Raw genomic sequence first — 18,514 nt, 5'->3', positions numbered from 1 at the left:
TTGTTTTTCTTATATAATAACCAAAAAATTGTAATTGGAGTGTCATTTTTCCATCACTAAAAATAATAAAGAGATTTAAGAGGTAAACCCTCAGAATACCTATATCTCTAGGAACTTCTTTTATTCTTCAGACCTTGCAGAGAGTTCTTATCAGGTCTTATGAGAATAACGTAGCACTTGGGGGCAAAGATGCAGCCCAGCAGCCCCGCACTGGAGGCCAAGATGGAGAAGACCTCCACGGCCACCATGGCCTTCCCCTTGCTGCTGTGGTAGACAGGGAGGAAGGTGACCCAGACACTGCAGAACAGCAGTGAGCTGAAGGTCAGGAACTTGGCTTCGTTGAAGGTGTCAGGCAGGTTCCTGGCCAGGAAAGCCATAGTGAAGCTCCCCAGGGCCAGGGAGCCCAGGTATCCCAGGACACAGTAGAAGGCGGTGACTGAGCCCTTGTTGCACACGATGAAGATATGGCCGTGTTCAGAGTGTGCATCAGTGTCAATAAAGGGAGGAGAGGTTCCCAGCCAGGTTGCACAGAGCACCACTTGGATCAGGGAGCAGATGGGGATGATGAAATTAGGTGCCCCTGACACCAGGAGCTGCCTCATCCTCCTCCCAGGACCCGTGGCCTTGAAGGCCAGAACCACCGTGACAGTTTTGGCCAAGACAGTGGAAACAGCCACAGTGAACCCGACTCCAAAGGTAATCTGCTGGAGGATGCAGGTGGCCATGTTGGGGTGGCCAATGAAGAGCAAGGAGCAGAGGAAACAGAAGGCGAGGGAGACGAGTAGGATATAGCTGAGAGCACGGTTGTTGGCCTTGACGATGGCAGAGTCTCTGTGCTTCACAAAGACCCCAAGAACCCCAGCTGTGAGCGCAGAGAAGCCCAGAGCAGCACAGGCCAGAGCCGTCCCCAAGGGCTCCTCATAAGCCAGGAAGGCCACCACCTTGGGGAGGCAGCGGCTCCTCTCAGTGTTTGGGTACTCATGCAGGGGGCACTGGGTGCACTGCTCTGCATCTGGAGGGGAAACATCAGCATTTCATATTTACTGATTAATCCACTTTACCACATAAAGTCCACTGTCACATCTGATATGTCACTGTGAGGAAAGACTGCCTGTGACATGCAAATGAAGCCCCTGGGCAGGCTGTGCCATCTCTGAGCTGGAGAATACTGAACCCATCTGCCAGGGACACTGAGTGCACTGTGGGTCTAGTTGGCTTAAGTTAAGTTGCTGAGGCTGGCCTCAAAATGCAGTCCTCCTGTCTCAGCCTCCCAAGTTCTAGGATGACAGGCATGAGGCACCGTGTTCAGCTCATGCCTTACATGGTAACTGGATCTTTTTCCCTACCATATAATAATATTACAAAAGTCAGGGTCTGGTGTAAAGAATGTGTCCTCAGGACTTGCATGGTGTTTAACATGGTTCACTGTACTAAAACCCTCCCATGACAATTTGTGCTCACTTGCTCTGTGTGTATCTCCTGCTTATGAAGAGCCCCAGTCTTTCTATTGGTGTTGCACCTTCAAGGGACCCACAGGTACCTTGAGGATGGCTCATCTTGCATTCCATGGGTGATTTTAGCCTGGACCACCATGAGGTCCCAGGAGACTTTGGGGCAGCACTGGAGGATAACAAAGCATACTGGACTGTCCACCACAGCTGACCTCATAGGCTGAGCTGTGCTGGGCCACAGAGGACATAAGTGGGCAGACAGTGACCAAAGCAGGCTTCTGTACACAGGATGCTGGATGGTGAACAGTGGCCTCTGTGGCCCACTGCCAATGTTTTTGGTTCCTATCCCTGAGAAACTATGACATACAAAATTACTGTAGGGTGGCTGTGAACTGTTACCTGTTTTATTGGAAATGTGTCCCTCTGGGCATGGAACACAAGTAAAACAGCAGACTGGTCTTCCTTCCTGGGGGATTCTCCTGAATCCTGGGCCACAGCTCTGGCTGCACACAGACTGAGGAGTCTGAGGGAAACAAGGTAATGGTTAGAGTGTGCTGCGTTATTATCTACTTTAACAGTAAGTCAGAATCTCTCTCCAAATGAGAAAGAACTTTGGCCTGGAAGAGAAGGTCATCTCTCATAACACCAAAGGTCACCATGGGATCCTTCGTGGACACCTGATTCTGGGCTCCTAAGCTGAGCTGCCGTCTCTCCATCTCAAGTGATCACCACATATCACCATGGTGCAGGATCACTTTGGGTTCAGACATCACCAGCCACTCACCCAGGCTTCTCTCTCTTCTTATGTAACCTCATCACCCAACTCCTTTCTGGATGAAATTCTGTGTGGTTCTGTCAACTGGTACACCTGAGAATACTTTAGGGTTGCATCTTTGAAGGGGATTTTTGGACTCCTCTCTATCTATCTATCTATCTATCTATCATTTATCTATCTCCACTTCATACCTACTTTGAAACTCAGAGAGTGTGTGACACACCACATATTGTGGGCCTCTGAGGCAAAGTGAGGCCTCAGATACAAATGAGAATATAATTCTCGAGAATTATGTATATAGTGAGAATATAATTATGTGTAGAAAATGTATTGTTATACAAATAAACTGCAGTAGAATAGCAGAAGCGGACTGGGGAGAGAATATAGGGAGGAGAAAGAAGAGGATAGAAGAGAGAAACAGTTCAAATAATACTATGGGGATAAATGAAGGGATTACTACCAATTTCAGGAGCTTGTAAGTAGAGGAGGAGAGAGGGTGCTAGGATGCTGAAGCGTATACACCTGGGCTGTGTGCATGTACACTTGTATCACACTGAATCTCACTGTGATGCATAATTGAAATTCACTGATAAAAGTATTAAAATAGCCTGGGAATGTCCCGTTGTGGAAGGAGGCCATGAACTCATCTTAGTGAATTAAGGTGCTTTGTAGAGCTAGGTGGGGTGGCACATGCCTGTAATTTCAGTACTTGGGGGGCTGACACAGGAGGACGGCAAGTTCAAGGGTAGTCTCTGCAACTTAGCAAGATACTGTTTTCAAAATTTTTCTAAAAGGGGCTCAAGATTTATCTCAGTGATAGAATGCCCCTGGTCCAATCCCCAGTACCACAATAAAATAAGAAGTAGAAAACATGCGGAAAGGAAAAACGTTTGAGGAGTGAATGGCATTGAAAGTACCAAAAACAATGTAAAGAATACCTCCCAGTAGGGGAACAGTGTCCTAATCCATGACCCACTTGTGATTGTACTATACAGCAACAAATATCAAGGATTCTCACCAGATAGGATAAAGATTCTCAGATCATATGGACAGATATATTTGGTATTTATGCATCTGTACTGTCATTTCTACTATTTGTTAACTTTCTTTAATTTTATTACTCCAAGCACGAAACTTTGTACCAAAACCTTCAAAAACAACTTCTTCAAACTTGCTCTTTTTATGGATTTTAGCTCAGATTTTGCCCAGGCAAAAATCTCATCATACAAAATCAGGGCACAATTGGTGAACTTGGTGCTGAGCTAGAGGGCTCACATTCAGCCTCATGGCCTCATCTAAGGACTCTTTTTACTTAGTTACATTTGCAGTCGTTGGGATTGAACCCAGGGTCTTGAGTATGAAGGCAAGGGATCCACCCATGAGCTGCACCCCTCACCCTTCAAGAACCAGTTGGTTTGTTCATTAATTCATTTATTTTTCAATTCATTTATTTACTGTGGTGCTAGTAATTGAACCCAGGGGCATTCTACCTCTGAGCTATACCCCTAGCCCTATTTTATTTTTATGTTTATGTTCACTGTTATTTTTATTCCTGAAACAGAGTCTTTCTAGGTAGATGAGGGTCTCACTACTTGTTCAGGATGTCCTCGAACCTGCAATCCTCCTGTCTCAGCAACCCAAGTTACTAGGATTACAGACGTGTTCCACCACACCCACCCAGCACTCTATTTATGTTCCTCTCTGTTTTTTCTAATGAGGAAACAGCATCATACCTGTGTGAAGCCAATAGGCCACTCTGTGATCTCTTCATTGATGACCAAACCTTGATGGAGTGGACTTCCAGAGGAAAACTCCCCTACTTTAACCAGCAACCCAAGGCCACCTGGGAAATTCACAGTGTTCTGGATATCATATGTGATCCCATGGTTTCCTCTCTTGTCTAAGGATATGAGCTGCCCAGCACTGTTGGTAAACTGGAGTTTCTTCAGGAGTGGATGGAGCTGGAAGAGAGGCATTGATTTGGCAATGAGGCATGCATACAGATGGAAGGTGGAAATCCTTTAATTCCTAGGCAGTCCTTCTTCCCACCTCCCTAGGCTCAGATTACCTCCTGGGGCAAGGGCTCAGATCAGTTTGTTTTGAAGGTCACCTTCTCGTGGGCTCAAGGGAGGGGAAGAGTTCTCCCATGGGCACAGTGGTGGAGCCATGGAGTCCAGGGATTCTAGGATGGGCCAAGAGGGTGGCGTTGGCGGAGGCTCTGGCACAACCCTGACCAGCAAAGTCTATTTGGAGCAGCTTGGAAGCCAATCCTTGTACTTAGTAAGGCCACACACAACAGTGGTAGGGCTTTTCAGAGCCTGCATCCTGGGGAGGGCAGCCTGGTGTGTGCACATCAGACCTCATCAAAACAGAAGATTAAATATGTGCAATTTATTGTGCTTATCAGTTTTATCTCAATGAAGGTTTAAGGGAGGCAGAACATGGGCTCCTTTGTCTCTGCTGCTGTACCTTCTTAATGAGCAGGCTATTGTCTTGTGACAGGGAAGGGAGCTATTGGTGTCCCCAACTAAAAAATAACTCTCAATTTTAAGGAGGTTTTGAATGGAGTGTGCTAATCTGTGAGTCTCTGGATGCAATGGCAAACTCCTGTCACCAAGTACTTGGAGATTCAAACAGGAAGATCACAGGTTCAAGGCCCATGTCAGCCTCTGAATGAGGATCTCAGAAACTTTTGAAACCATGTTTCAAAATTAAAGTAAAAATGTAAAGACATTTAAATGTTTTAAAAGAATAGGGGTATCCCCATTTCCAAAATTATAAGGAAGAATAAAGAGAAGGAGGGAGCAATGGAGGCTTAAAAACAATTCATTTCCCAGAGTCATATCTTATATATAATAGAGATATAGAGTAAGAGTAATAGAGCCTCAATGGGTTGAGTCCACTTTATCATACCCAGATTCAGACATGGGCATGCCATCCATGCTTTCTGGCATTGGAATCAATCTGAGAAAAGTGCAGATTGGAGCAATTTTTAATCTCTCTGTCATATACGAGTTTTGTTCGCATATATGATAGCATTTCATCCTGCAATAGAAAATGCTTTTCTGGGTCTGTTTTCTAATTAAATAGTCTGAGATGGAAGCTCCCAGAAGAAGAATTTTCCCCACATGGATAACAGTTCCAGCTACACCTAGAGCCAGTGTGAAGGTGCCCATGTTCCTTCTTGCCAGATCCTGATGATCTAGAGATGAGAACACAGTCCAGATGCACCTCATGATGGTACCCGCAAGTGCCAGCAGGTGCTTAGCCCTGGCCTGCTCCTGGAGAAGACTTACCTGCCATGGAGGGGGCCTGGGCTGCTCTGCATCCTCTGGAGATCCCTGTGCTATTCTCTCCACAAGCACCTCATGGAGAACGTGGGCCACGGCATACACAGCATTATAGAGGAAATAGCTGGAGTCAGATAACATCATCAGGTCCACAGATCGTGGCCTAGACTCTAAGGAGGCATTAGGTTCACACTCTCCGATTTTCCCACACCATGACCCAGCAGGTGAGCAGTTAAAATGTAGAATCCAATATTTACTGAAGTAAAAATCCTCTGGGTACTGGGAAGGGTCGACATTCTTGAGAAAGTGTTGGAAGCCAGGGATTTCCCGCTTGTGTTGTACTAACAAGAAGCTTCCATGGAAGGAATGCAACATTTGCATCATCTCCAATGCAGCGATATCCCACTTGTCTCCCATGATCCACACCTTCCCCGTGGTTAGGAAGTAATCTACCATATGGTCGACTATGAAGAGACTCCCTACTTCACCATAGAGTATATGCACATTTGCAGATGAAAGGCTGATCCTGTTCAGGGCAGTGAGGACACTTGGTAGATTCATTGTCTTATAGGCAGGGAGCCTTTCTGTTAAGGCCACACAGATCTCTTTCTTCACCATTTCCACATTCAGATCCCGAAGGAACCGTTCTCCTTTCAGATCATCAGATATTAAGATGGCCACCCACGTCCAGCCAAAATGCAGCAGCAATGAGACCATTGCATGGACCAGAGAGTTGTCCTCAGGGGCCATCTGGTAGAGTGAGGGGAACTGGTCTTTGTCACTTAGCATGGGATCAAAAGGTCCATATGTGACCTGAATAAGCAAACAAAAATAAGATTCTGAGTTTTTAGGGAGTCTGGGTTTTCTCTCTAGAGAAAGGAATGCAAATACTCTGTACAAGAATGCACAATTCAGCCGGGTGCAGTGGCACACATCCGTGATCTCTGTGCTGGGAGGCTCAGGAGGGAGGATCACAGGTTAGAAGCCAGCATGAGCAACTTAGCAAGGCCATGTTTTAAAAAATGAACTCAGGGTGGTGGATGCTTATAATCCCAGTACTTGGGAGGCTAAGACAGGAGGATCCAGGTTTGTGGCAAGCATCAGCTATTTAGTGAGGCCCTTTGCAACTCAGTGAGACCCTGTTTCAGTTAAAGAATAAAAATAGGGCTGGGGATATATCTTGGAGGTATACTGCCCCTGAGTTCCATCCCCAGTACCACAAAAAAAGGCAGGTTCTATAGCTTGTAAGAATAGGTTCCTGGGTTCATATCAGAGAGAGAGAGATAGTGACAGAGAGGGGGAGAGACAGAGAGAGAATGCAACAAATAAAAACCTTTTTGGTGGAGGGTAAGACCTATAGAGATCACCCTGTTCTCCCTTTATGGGCACACATAACACTGTTTTTCTGAGTGTCCTTACCTTTAGAAAGTAAAGGGGATCCAGGCATGCTGGCACACATCTGTAACCCCAGGAGTTTGTTGACTGAGAAAGGAGGATCGCAGGTTCCAGGCCATCCGTGGCAACTTAGTGAGGCCCGGTTTCAAAATATAAATAAAATAGGTCTGGGGTGTAACTTAGAGGGAGAGTGCCCCTGGTTTTGATGCCCAGTATCAAAATTAAAAAGGCAAGAATATGGAAAGGTGAGATTGACAACTGCTTCCACCTCCTGCCTGGGAATAAGGAGGTCTGACGCGGTGCAGCATGGAGGTAGCAGGTTGTATTCACCCCTGTGGAGCAGAGCCAGCACCAACGACCCATGCTGCCTGTGCACACTGGTGGTGAAGTGTCCTCTACTACACTGACCTCCTGGTAGTCTGGACTTCGTTTATGAACACAAGGACTTAGTTCATTTTAAGCATTACTTCCATTTACCCTCTCTGATTCTCTAAAACCTATTTCTTCCCTGAACACAATGCTGCTAAGCTACTGCCTGTGTTTGGCAGTGACACCATCCTGACTGTTAGAAGTGTTTGCAGAGCTTCCTGCAAAGAAGCAATGGTGTGGGAAGGTCTGATTTCTCACCTCTTTCATTGCTCTGACCAAAGTACCAGACGAGCTCAGCTGAGATGAGGAAAAGTTTATTTGGCTCACAGACTTAAAAGTTCAGGAGTTTCCGTTCTTCTATCCATGGTCAGATGTCTCCAAGGCAGAGACGTTGGTGGCAAGACATGGCAGAGGGACAGAGCTCACAGCTCATGGCAGGGGAAAGCAGTGAGTTGGACAGGGATGAACAGGGACAGATACAGTTCCCTAGACAACACCCCAGGACCCCCTCATGCAGCCATATCCCACTTCTCCAGCTGGCTGGGTGCTCTAACAGTGAATTCCCAATCATATGCTTTAGGGGGAATGTCACTGGGTGGGCTCTCAAAGATCTGTTTGGATGGACATGAGTGAGGCCAGCCGGGCAGAGGCTGTGGGTAAGCCTCTAGGATGGGTGTCTCTGAGCCTCAGCTCTCCTTGGGATCCCTGAGGCCATACTGGACCTCATCATTGGCCAGATGCTAGCCAGATGCCCAGGGGCTGCTCTTCCTACACCTGACAGTCACTGGTTCCTGGAGGCCTCTGAAGTGGTCATGTCCTGTGGGCAGTCTCTATGCTGTGGACATCTCCTAGGAGGCCCACAGCTGTAAGCTGTCAGGAGTCAATGTTCCCAGTGAGTGGGAGATGAATATGTTGTTGAAACTTTTTTTTTTGTATAGGGAATTTAGCTCAGGGGCATTCTACCTCTGTACTATGGTCCCAACAATGCTGTGTTTTTCATTTGGTAAAAGGGTCTCACTGAGTTGCCTAGGGTCTCATATTTCTGATTCTGGTTTCTAACCTGTAGTCCACCTCTCTCCCAAATGCTAGGATTACAAGTGAGCTCCCTGAGCTGCTCAGTTAGATGCTTAATATCCAAACTCCTTCATCTTTCTCCTCACACTGCTGATATTCTCAAACGTTTGGAAGTTCACTGAGACCTGATCACCTGAACCCTCATGACTGATAGACACTCAAATTCCACTTTGTCTTGATCACACATTAGGGACAAGCACTAGGGGAAATCTGCACATTTTCCACAGAATTCTTGGCCCACTTACCTGAGGGGTTTTGTAGAGCTCCAACAGGGTTTCAATCTCAGCAGAAAATGCTGGCGAGGTCCCTGTGATGGCAGCAATAGGACTGTGCTTGGTCTTGCACTGGTAGTTAGGGAGAACCTTGTTGCCTCCCAACAGCCACATCAGAGTGTTCTCCAGGGTTCTGCGTTCACCAGGGAAGGTGTTGTAGAGCTGGAATCCCACGGTCAGGTTGGGGAGCAGGTGGGGGTCCCTGTTGATCTCCTCGATGGTGAAGTAGAAGGCCAGCACATGTTGGTAGTTCTTCCAAAACCACCTGGACAGAGGAGTCACTTCAGGGAGAAGATGAGGTCAGGAGGCTCAGGGGTGAGTCCTGAGCAGCATCTGCACCATCAGGATAGACCCAGGATACTCTCCAGAGGTGCCCAAGCCTGTCACCATGGCTCTGGTGACCTTGGAGCCACACCCTCTCCACATATGTTTCTTAAATGGGTTTCTCAGGGTACTGAGAGTTTTACTAAGTTGCTGAGACTGACCTTGAACCCACTACTCTCCTTTCTTATCTTCCAAGTGCTGAGATTACAGCCATGAGCCAAGAGGCCAGCTCAGACAAACCTGCCAAGACATAGCAGTACTGGTTCTCCCTGTGTTCAGGAATCCTTAGTCAGCCTCTGCCCTGCCTGCTGACCAAAGCCTACGGAGGGAGCAGTTTCCCCTTTCTCCAGGGCTCCCAGAGGGATTCTGAGCAGCTTGTGCTTGTAGGGGGCACTTACTACTATAGTCCACTGACAGTTATGAGAGACGGCCAGCCTTCACATTTTCCTTCCAACGTGAACTTTTTATTCAGTACCCCTAATTTATTTTCATAGGTTTCAATATGTTCACTTTGTGTTCCTCCACTTTCTTTTTCTGTAGAGAATGCCCCTTGATCCTTCCTCCTCTCTCCGCTGCCCCTTCTCAGATATTTTTGTAACTAAATGTACCAAAAGTGAAGTTTTTTAATTTTAGAGCTAGCTGTCAAAGTCTTATGTTTCTGAAAGAATACATTAAAAGATTTTTTTCATGGTTGTGTGTGTGTGTTTTAAATGAACCCAAGGCCACGCTACCTCTGAGCTACACCCCCAACTTTTTTATTTATTTTATTTTTCCTGGGGCACTGGAGATCAATCCCAGGGACATTCTACCTGTGAGCAACACCTCAGCCCTTTTTATTTCATTCTGTTTTTCAAAACAGCTTCTCTAAGTTTCTGAGGCTTTATTTTTGGTGTGTCGGAACACACTTGTAATGCCAGCATTCAGTGGCTGAGACAGGAGGATCACAGTTCATGGATAGCCTCAGCTACTTAGTGAGGCCCTTTGCAGCTCAGTGAGACCCTGTTTCAAGATAGAGAATAAAAATAGAGCTGGGGATTTAGCTGGGAGGTAGAATGCCCTGGGTTCCAACCTGGTACTACAATACATACATACATACATACATACATACATACATACAAAAAGTGCCTGGGATGTAGCTCAATAGAGTTGTGCTCCCTGTTTCAGCCCCATACTGACAATCTGTGTGTGTCGGTATGGTAAATCAATCATTAAAGACTCAGGCAGACCTCTTGCATAGAGTCCAGATCTGATGCACTTTCTGCAGAAATATGCAGGGCACTGTGGCCCATTAAGGCTGGACACGATCTGTGGAAACGCTGTGCCAGACCAACTTGCCAGACCATGGCAATGCCGAGGAAAACCAAGGGGCTTCCTAAGGGCTTTGTGGGTCTGACACCAAGAGCAGGGTCACAGAGGCTCAGACACCTGTGCGTCCCCATAAGGAGCTTCTGCCACCAGGCAAGGCAGGTCCCACCAGACATGTGCATTCAAAACCCACACTGCTGGATCATGTAGATCAGGTTGAAGGAGCAGGAAAATGTGTTACCTACTCTCCTGCCTGCTGAGAGCAAACCACATGGTTGTAGATTATGAGGATGGAAGAGAACCTCTAAATGTATTGCTCTGCATTTCTATCATTGCTATGCAGGCTCAAAGAGGAATAGACACTTGACAGGTAGAGACAGGGATAGATAGACCTTGGCTTTCATCCCCAATACCACAAGATATATAAATAAAACCACATAAAATAAAAAAAGTCTGAGGATGTATCTCAGAAGCAGAATGCCCCCGGGGCCATCCCCAGTGCTTAAAAAGCAGAGATTAAACACACAGAATATCTCACAGCCATGGCCATGTATAACACTTGGGTACAGAGGGAAACTTACATAAGAGATTTTGTGCCCTCTGATTTCACTAAAAAAGATTGCAGGACCATGGGCAACTCCATATTGGTGTAGTAAAGGAAGAAGAAGGCTCCCAGCACTACGTCTCCTTCTTTCTGGATATTTGGCTTCATGTCAGTGGCACAGAAAATGTAATCATCATCCCAGGATGTGTACAAGCGCTGCAGGAGCAGAAAAAAGAGAAAGAGAGAGAAGAACATCTCAGGCTCCACCCAACACAGAGACAGTCTAGCATTCAGGCTGAGCTTCTCAGATAAGGAACAGGACCCAGGTGTTGTCTGTGCAGGCACAATGGCGGCACCCTGTTGCCGGATGTCCTAAACTTGTGCAAAGTGTGCAGACGGGCTTCCCAGCAGAGACACAGGGAGAAAAAAAGGGGGCATCAAGAAAGTCATGGAGCTGAGACCTGAGCCGTCTGGCTGTGGTCACAGCAGCTCCGGCGCCCTGTCATTTCATGGCTCTGCTGCTGTCCCATCCAGGAGCTCGGGGACCCATTGCCCAGGGCTCTGCACCTGTCACCTCCATCCTGATGAAAACACTTTGGAAAACATGTTTGTGTCTTGGCTTCTCAATGCCCACCATGATTTCATCATGGTCCAGCAGGGCTCTTGGAATCACAGTAGCCCTGAGTTGCTGAGAGCCCAGAAGTTTAGACTTGTTGTCAGTCCACTGCCCTGAGGGACAGGACAGGGTGAGCAGGAGAACTGAAATTAGAATCCTACAGAGAATTATGTACACCCATGTTTATCCAGTGGTATACGCAAACAGTGGAATGTTACTCAGCCATAAAGAAGAATGCTTAGTTTGTTTGCAGACAAATAGATGGAACTAGAGTACATTTGCTAAGTGAGACTGGCCCATCTAATAAAGACAAAGGACATAGGCTTCCTATGTTATATGAGAGATAGAGAGAAAAGGGACTTCAGCTGATTGAGGAGAGAGATCAGGAGAGTAGGGGAAGGGATTGGGGAAGGCGAGGGGAAGGGCAAGAGGAGGACAGAAGGAAACAGACCACTTGATGCTCTGTCCATTGAAGGATTCACCACCAACCTCTCTGACATGTATAGGAGGAGGAAGGGCACTGGGGCTGGGTGTGTAAGGAGGAAGCACACCCAGTGATTTTTGCAAGTATGTAGGGATCACTTTGAATCTCACTATGATGTATAATTACACACCAATAAAAGTAAACCAAGAAAACAAGATATTTCAAAAATTAGGTGGTGTAGGAGTCAACAAAATGCCCAGAAGCAAAATTCCATCACGTGGTAGCTTGACCAAAAACGTGCAGAGGTCAGCAGCTGAAGTTTCCTGTGCTACTCAGGGAAGGTGCTTGGACCCTGTGCCCAGCGTTGCTCCCAGGGCTGCAGGATCCTCCTGGAAGAGGTGGGCTTTGTGGTTTGCTAAGAAGGAGGCTTGAGCGGGGCATGGTGCTTGTAATCCCAGCATTTGGGAAGCTTCAGTCCTATCCAGCACCACGTCCAACTTAAAAGTGTTTTTTTAAATGTTTACTTCAAATGCTTTAAGTAAACCCTAGAAAGGTCATTATTTCTAAAATAAAAAAGTAAGCTGGGCATGGTGGCGAACACTTATAATCCCAGCAATTGGGAGGCTGAGACAGAATGATCACAGTTCAAAGACAGCCTCAGCTACTTAGTGAGGCCCTTTGCAACTCAGTAAGGCTTTGTTTTAAAATAAAGAATAAAAAAATAGGGCTGGGGGTGAAGCTCAGAGGTAGAATGCCCCTGGGTTCCATACCTAAGACCGTGAAAAAATAAAATGAAAAAATAATTTATTGTCAAACACAAAACGATGGAATATTAATTAAAACCAATGTCATTTTTTTCTTTGCAGATATGAGGATGGAACACATTAAACCTCTGAACTACACACCCTGCCCTTTTTTTTTATTCTTTATTTTGTGACAGGGTCTTAGTAAGTTGCAGAGGGCGCTCTCTAAGTAGTTGAGGCTGTCCACAAACCACGATCCTCCAGTCTCAGCCTCCCAAATGCTGGAATTACTAGCATGCACCAACACACCCAGCTACCAGTGCCATTTTTTGAATCATAGAGAACAAATATTTGGCTTAAATTCCCATGATCAAAGCAGTAGTAATTATTTTATTTCAATCACTTGCAGAAGAGTTAACTTCAGGTTACATACCAGTTAACAAAATGATAACTTCCCAATTTGTGCTAGATTTGAAACACTAAAGAAGCACGTGAAAAAAGTGAAATAAACACAGGGCTTGGGACCCATTAGACATATGCACAAACTTGTGAGTGCCATGCATGTTTGTAAAACACAAGCTGAAAGTGCCTGTTTATTTTATGAACCGAATATCAAGAAAGAAAACCTAGCCAGGTGTGGTGGCTCATGCTTGTATTTAGGAGGCTGGAACAGAAGGATCATGGTTCACAGACAGCCTCAGCTACTTAGTGAGGCCCTTTGCAACTCAGTGAGACCCTGTTTCAAAATAAAGAATAAAAATTAGGGCCTAGGGTGTCACTTGGAGGTAGAATGCCTCTGGATTCCATCCTGAGTACCACAAAAAAGAAAAAAAACCTGATAGAGAATCTCTCTGAATTACTTCAGAATCTTATATTGTTGTATGAGTCTTACCGTAACAGTTAAATGAACAATTTGAGGTGGGAGTAGGCAAATTACTGCCTATTTCTACAACAAAATTTATTCTTTTAATTTTCTTTTTTATGGGTGCACTGTATTTATACATCATAATGGGATTAAAAATAAACTTGTGTAGACATACATGAACATGTCACCCCTCAGCCCCCATCCAATCCCCATCCCATTCCCTCCCCAACCTTCCCTCCCATGCTTGGCTTAGTGGTTGATATCGATATGTTTAAGTACATCATGTGCTTTAGAAAGTTTTTCCCCCTCCTTCAACTAAAAATAGTTGAAATTAGAGTATGTTAAAACATAGCAGGTGCTATAAGATATAGGTAATTTATTTTCTGGGTTTGAACAGGCTTAAGGAACGCTTATTACCTTAAGTCAGTATTATCAGCATGGCCATAGGGAGCACCTTATCACAAGAAACAATCAGGTGTTGGTAGAAAAGGAACCTGAGGACATCACTGAGCCACAGAGGAGCCTACAAGACCCACCACGTGCTGAAGGTCTCATGGAAGGTGGATCTTCTGTGCAGCTGGAAGCATTCTTCAGTCAAACATGACCCAGCTGGCTGTGTGCTTCTTCTGGGACATCACAGGCAGTCTATCCTCACAGTGACATGGCAGAGATGACCACTGCCTTTGACTTCGCATAAAATGACAAATCATTAACTATGAACTGCTGACGTTTCCCCTCCAGATGCAGAGCAGTGCACCCAGTGCCACCCACACAAGTACCCAAACACTGAGAGGAGCTGCTGCCTCCCCAAGGTGATGGCCTTGCTGGCTTATGAGGAACCCTTGGGGACGGCTCTGGGCTGTGCTGCTCTGGCTTCTCTGTGCTCACAGCTGGGGTTCTTGAGGTCTATTTTCTTTTTTTGGTGGTACTGGGGATCCTGGAAGCCCTGCTACCTCCGGGCTGCACATCCAGACCTATGTTATACTTTTTATTGGAAACTGGGTCTTTTAAGCCAGTACAGCTGGCTTTGAACCTGCGTGATCATCCTGTCTCCAACTCCCAAGCACGTGGATTACAAGAGTGAGCCACCAGCCCCGGCTCTTGAGGTCTTTGTGAAGCACAGAGACTCTGCCATCGTCAAGGCCAACAACCGCACTCTCAGCTACGTCCTGCTCATCTCCCTCGTCTTCTGTTTCCTCTGCTCCTTGCTCTTCATTGGCCGTCCCAACATGGCCACCTGCATCCTCCAGCAGATTACCTTTGGAGTCGGGTTCACTGGGGCTGTTTCCACTGTCTTGGCCAAAACTGTCACCGTGGTTCTGGCCTTCAAGGCCACTGGTCCTGGGAGGAGGATGAGACAGCTCCTGGTGTCAGGGGCTCCTAATTTCATCATCCCCATCTGCTCCCTGATCCAGGTGATGCTCTGTGTAATCTGGCTAGAAACCTCTCCTCCCTTTATTGACACTGATGCACACTCTGAACACGGCCACATCTTCATCGTGTGCAACAAGGGCTCAGTCACCGCCTTCTACTGTGTCCTGGGATACCTGGGCTCCCTGGCTCTGGGGAGCTTCACGGTGGCTTTCCTGGCCAGGAACCTGCCTGACACCTTCAACGAAGCCAAGTTCCTGACCTTCAGCACGCTGCTGTTCTGCAGTGTCTGGGTCACCTTCCTCCCTGTCTACCACAGCAGCAAGGGGAAGGCCATGGTGGCCGTGGAGGTCTTCTCCATCTTGGCCTCCAGTGCGGGGCTGCTGGGCTGCATCTTTTTTTTTTTTTTTTTTTTTTGCGGGTCTGGAAATGGAACCCATGGGCATTCAACCTCTGACCTACACATCCTGCCTTATGTTTTATTCTTTATTTTGAAACAGGGTTTCATTAAGTTGAGGAGGGCGTCACTAAGTAGCTGAGGCTGTCCACGAACCACAATCCTCCATTCTCAGCCTCCCGAATGCTGGGATTACAAGCATGCACCACCACACCTGGCTCCTGGGCTGCATCTTTGCCCCCAAGTGCTATGTCTTTCTCATAAGACCTGATAAGAACTCTTTGAAAGATTGGAAGGACAGGCATAGGTCTAAGAGAAATAGGCATTCTGAGGATATATCTAATAAATCTACCTCTCATTTTTAAAGATAGAGACAAAAATTCATCCCAATTTTGAATTTGTATATTATGTTCTCCTCCTACTACTCCTTCTCTTCCTCCTTCTCTTCTTCCTCCTTCTCTTCTATTCTTCTATTTTGTTATTGGAAATTGAATCCAAGGGCACTCTACCTCTGAGCTATACTGCTGTACCACAAGCTCTGTCTCATTTTTACTTTTTTTTTTTTTTTTGGTGGGTTGGAGATGAAACCCAGGTGCATTCAACCTCTGAGCTAAACTCCCTGCCCTATTTTGTATTCTTTATTTTAAAACAGGGTCTCACTAAATTGAGGAGGGCCTCACTAAGTAGCTGAGGCTGTCCACGAACCTCAATCCTCTGGTCTCCACCTCCCAAATGCTGGGATTACAAGCATGCACCACCACACATGGCTACTTTTACTTTTTTATTTTAGTTTTGTAAAAACATTATTGTAGCCAGGCATGGTGGCACACCATTGTGATCCTATCATTTGAAAAGCTTAAACAGAACATTGAGGCTCATGGACAGCCTCAGCTACTTAGTGAGACCCTTTGCAACTCAGTGAGACACTGTTTCAAAAAATAAAGAATAAAAAATAGGGCTGGGGGTGTAGCTCAGAGGTAGAATGCCCCTGGGTTCCATCCCCAGTACTGAAAAAAGGTCATTGTTCTATCTCTTCTCATTTATTAAATTAACCCACTGTAGATAATATATACTCTATTTTATAGTGATAGAAATTATGCTGGAAAATATGCCATAACATCCCTAACACATTATGAATTACTTAATAGATATTGGTTGCATGAAAAAAATCCTAGATTAAATTTCCAGTAAGAAAATATCAAATTTAGCTCTTGAAGTGGCAAAGAAAGGAAGACAAGTTTTATGAATAATAATGCCAAAGCTCAATTTCATGGATGCTACCCAATGGTATAGTGTTAACTTAAAGTTTTAAATTTAATATTTCCTGGAAAAAATAAAGGATACAAAAACCATTGAGACCAGATGATACATATGAAGAGATTTTATACCTTATTCACTCATTTATACTATGATTGCCAAACATTAAGTATCATAAGTGCACAAGCATTTTTTCTTTGATGGTACTGGGAGCAGAACGCAGGGGCTTTCTACCTCCAGGCTATCCTCCCAGATCTATTTTATACTTTATTTGGAAACAGGGTCTCACTAAGTTGCTAAGAGCCTCACTCAGTAGCTGAGGCTGGCTTCAAACCTGTGCGATCCTCCTGTCTCAGCCTCCCAAGCGCGGGCATTACAAGCGTGCGCCATCATGCCCGGCTTTACAAACATTATTTTTAAAGCTCAGTAAAAAATAAATTAAACACTTTTAACTTATACAGACCATAACTTAAGATGTCTAAAATAGCTATACATACAAAAGTACTCAAAAATGTCATCTGATGATTTGAAACATACATTGTGAATTGTTCCTTAAAGAAAGTTTTCAAGCACCAGGCTCCAGAGAGAAAGGGAACTCATAAGGGGGCTCAGAAACCAGAGAGAAGATACACCGGCCTCATGCCCGAGAACGCGGCAGCAGCGCCTTACTGCTGGAGGTAGCGGCGAGTTCACCGGACGGCACCAGACCAACTCACTCAACAGCCCACCAAGCTCCAGAAAGGAGCGGCGGACAGTGAGCCGAGGTAAGCCGCTGCGAAACAGCCGGGCGGGATTCGGCAGATTTCTCGGTGCAGGGAGCATCTAAAGCTCCCAGGGTCTGGGCTCAGCGCACCCTGCAAGGATTCAGAGTGGAGTTCAAAAACAGAAAAGAAATACACCAGCCTCATGGCCGAGGGTGCAGCAGCGGCGCCATATTGCTACCGGCAGCGGCAGCAGCAGCAGAGAATTCACCGAGTCCACGACAGCTCCATCTGCACACTCAACAGTGAGTCAAATTGAGGCCCCTAGAGGAGAAATCCCAGTAGTACTGTACTCCCAGGGACTTGACCCAGTGGGGAAGTGGTGGTGGCAGAGATATTACACCATAGGAGAACGCCCAACCTGACCCCCCCCATGGTCTAAAGCAGCCTCGATTGACTCCCAGTAAAGGAGTAGTGGGAACTGAGATACCATAGACTCGAGATCCACAGCACCTTAAGTGAAGTCGTAGTGACCCAGGGAAGAACCCAGAGACAGCACAAACTTCCGAAATCATGGGAAAGAGGAATAACAATGGAGCAATGGATGCCCACAACCCCACAACATCAGAACATGATAAAACAGAAATTCAGAGATTTATAGAAGATCAAATCAGGAAAATAACTGTAGAAATAATAGAGGTGTTTCAAAAAGAATTCAGAGAGAGCCAAAGAGAGATAAAGGATGCAATTAATGAAGTAAAGGCCTCAATTCAAAGTACAAACAACCGATTAGACCACATGGAGAATAGAATCTCGCTCCTAGAAGATGATCATTCAAAAAATGAATGCATAGTTTCTAATCTAGAAAAAAAAATCCGACAGCAGGAATCTGACATTGAAGAAATATGGGCCCATTTTAAGAGAGCTAACCTAAGAATAACTGGAATAGAGGAGAGAAAAGAAGGTGAAACCAAAGGGATTAACAATCTTTTCAAGTGCATTGCAATTATACATCATAGTGAGGTTCAATGAGGTTCACACATCCATGCCCAGAGCACGTGTGTTTTCCCTCTGCATCTCCCCCACCCCCACACCCTCCCAACTCATATAGTGAGATGAATTGGTAGCAGCACCTTCACATACAGTATAGTATTGAATAAGAAAAATGTGGTGAGGCCACACATTATAAGGCAGATAGAGAGACAGCTGTAGAGGGGCTGAAGGGTGTGGGGAAAGAGTGAGGGAGGGAAAGTGGGATCATTGAAAAAGGAAAGAATTCCAATGATACTATGGTGATAGGTGAAGGTGTTACTACCAACTTCACCAACTCACCTGGGGAGG

At 45.8% G+C, this 18,514-nt stretch overlaps 2 protein-coding genes across 2 annotated transcripts; one reads left to right on the top strand and one right to left on the bottom strand.

Annotated features, from left to right (window-relative positions):
* Positions 1-107: 107 nt before the first annotated feature.
* On the bottom strand, positions 108-9,016 carry LOC308276712 (vomeronasal type-2 receptor 116-like; the record flags this gene model as incomplete). Its single annotated transcript, XM_080715538.1, has 6 exons — positions 108-1,012; positions 1,851-1,974; positions 3,960-4,187; positions 5,523-6,329; positions 8,600-8,891; positions 8,988-9,016. The coding sequence occupies 6 exons, from the start codon at positions 9,014-9,016 to the stop codon at positions 108-110; spliced, it is 2,385 nt and encodes a 794-aa protein (XP_080571664.1).
* Positions 9,015-15,213, top strand: LOC308276711 (vomeronasal type-2 receptor 116-like; the record flags this gene model as incomplete). Its single annotated transcript, XM_080715537.1, has 4 exons — positions 9,015-9,077; positions 11,188-11,473; positions 14,189-14,259; positions 14,512-15,213. Coding segments are annotated over 4 exons (1,122 nt in total), but the record flags the coding sequence as incomplete, so codon positions are not given.
* Positions 15,214-18,514: the final 3,301 nt, after the last annotated feature.

The sequence above is a fragment of the Muscardinus avellanarius genome, assembly GCF_963383645.1.
Source record: "Muscardinus avellanarius genome assembly, chromosome: 18".
NCBI classification, from domain to species: Eukaryota; Metazoa; Chordata; class Mammalia; order Rodentia; family Gliridae; genus Muscardinus; species Muscardinus avellanarius.
Note: the sequence above shows the minus strand (reverse complement) of the source record. Positions and strands in the feature narration are given on the sequence as shown.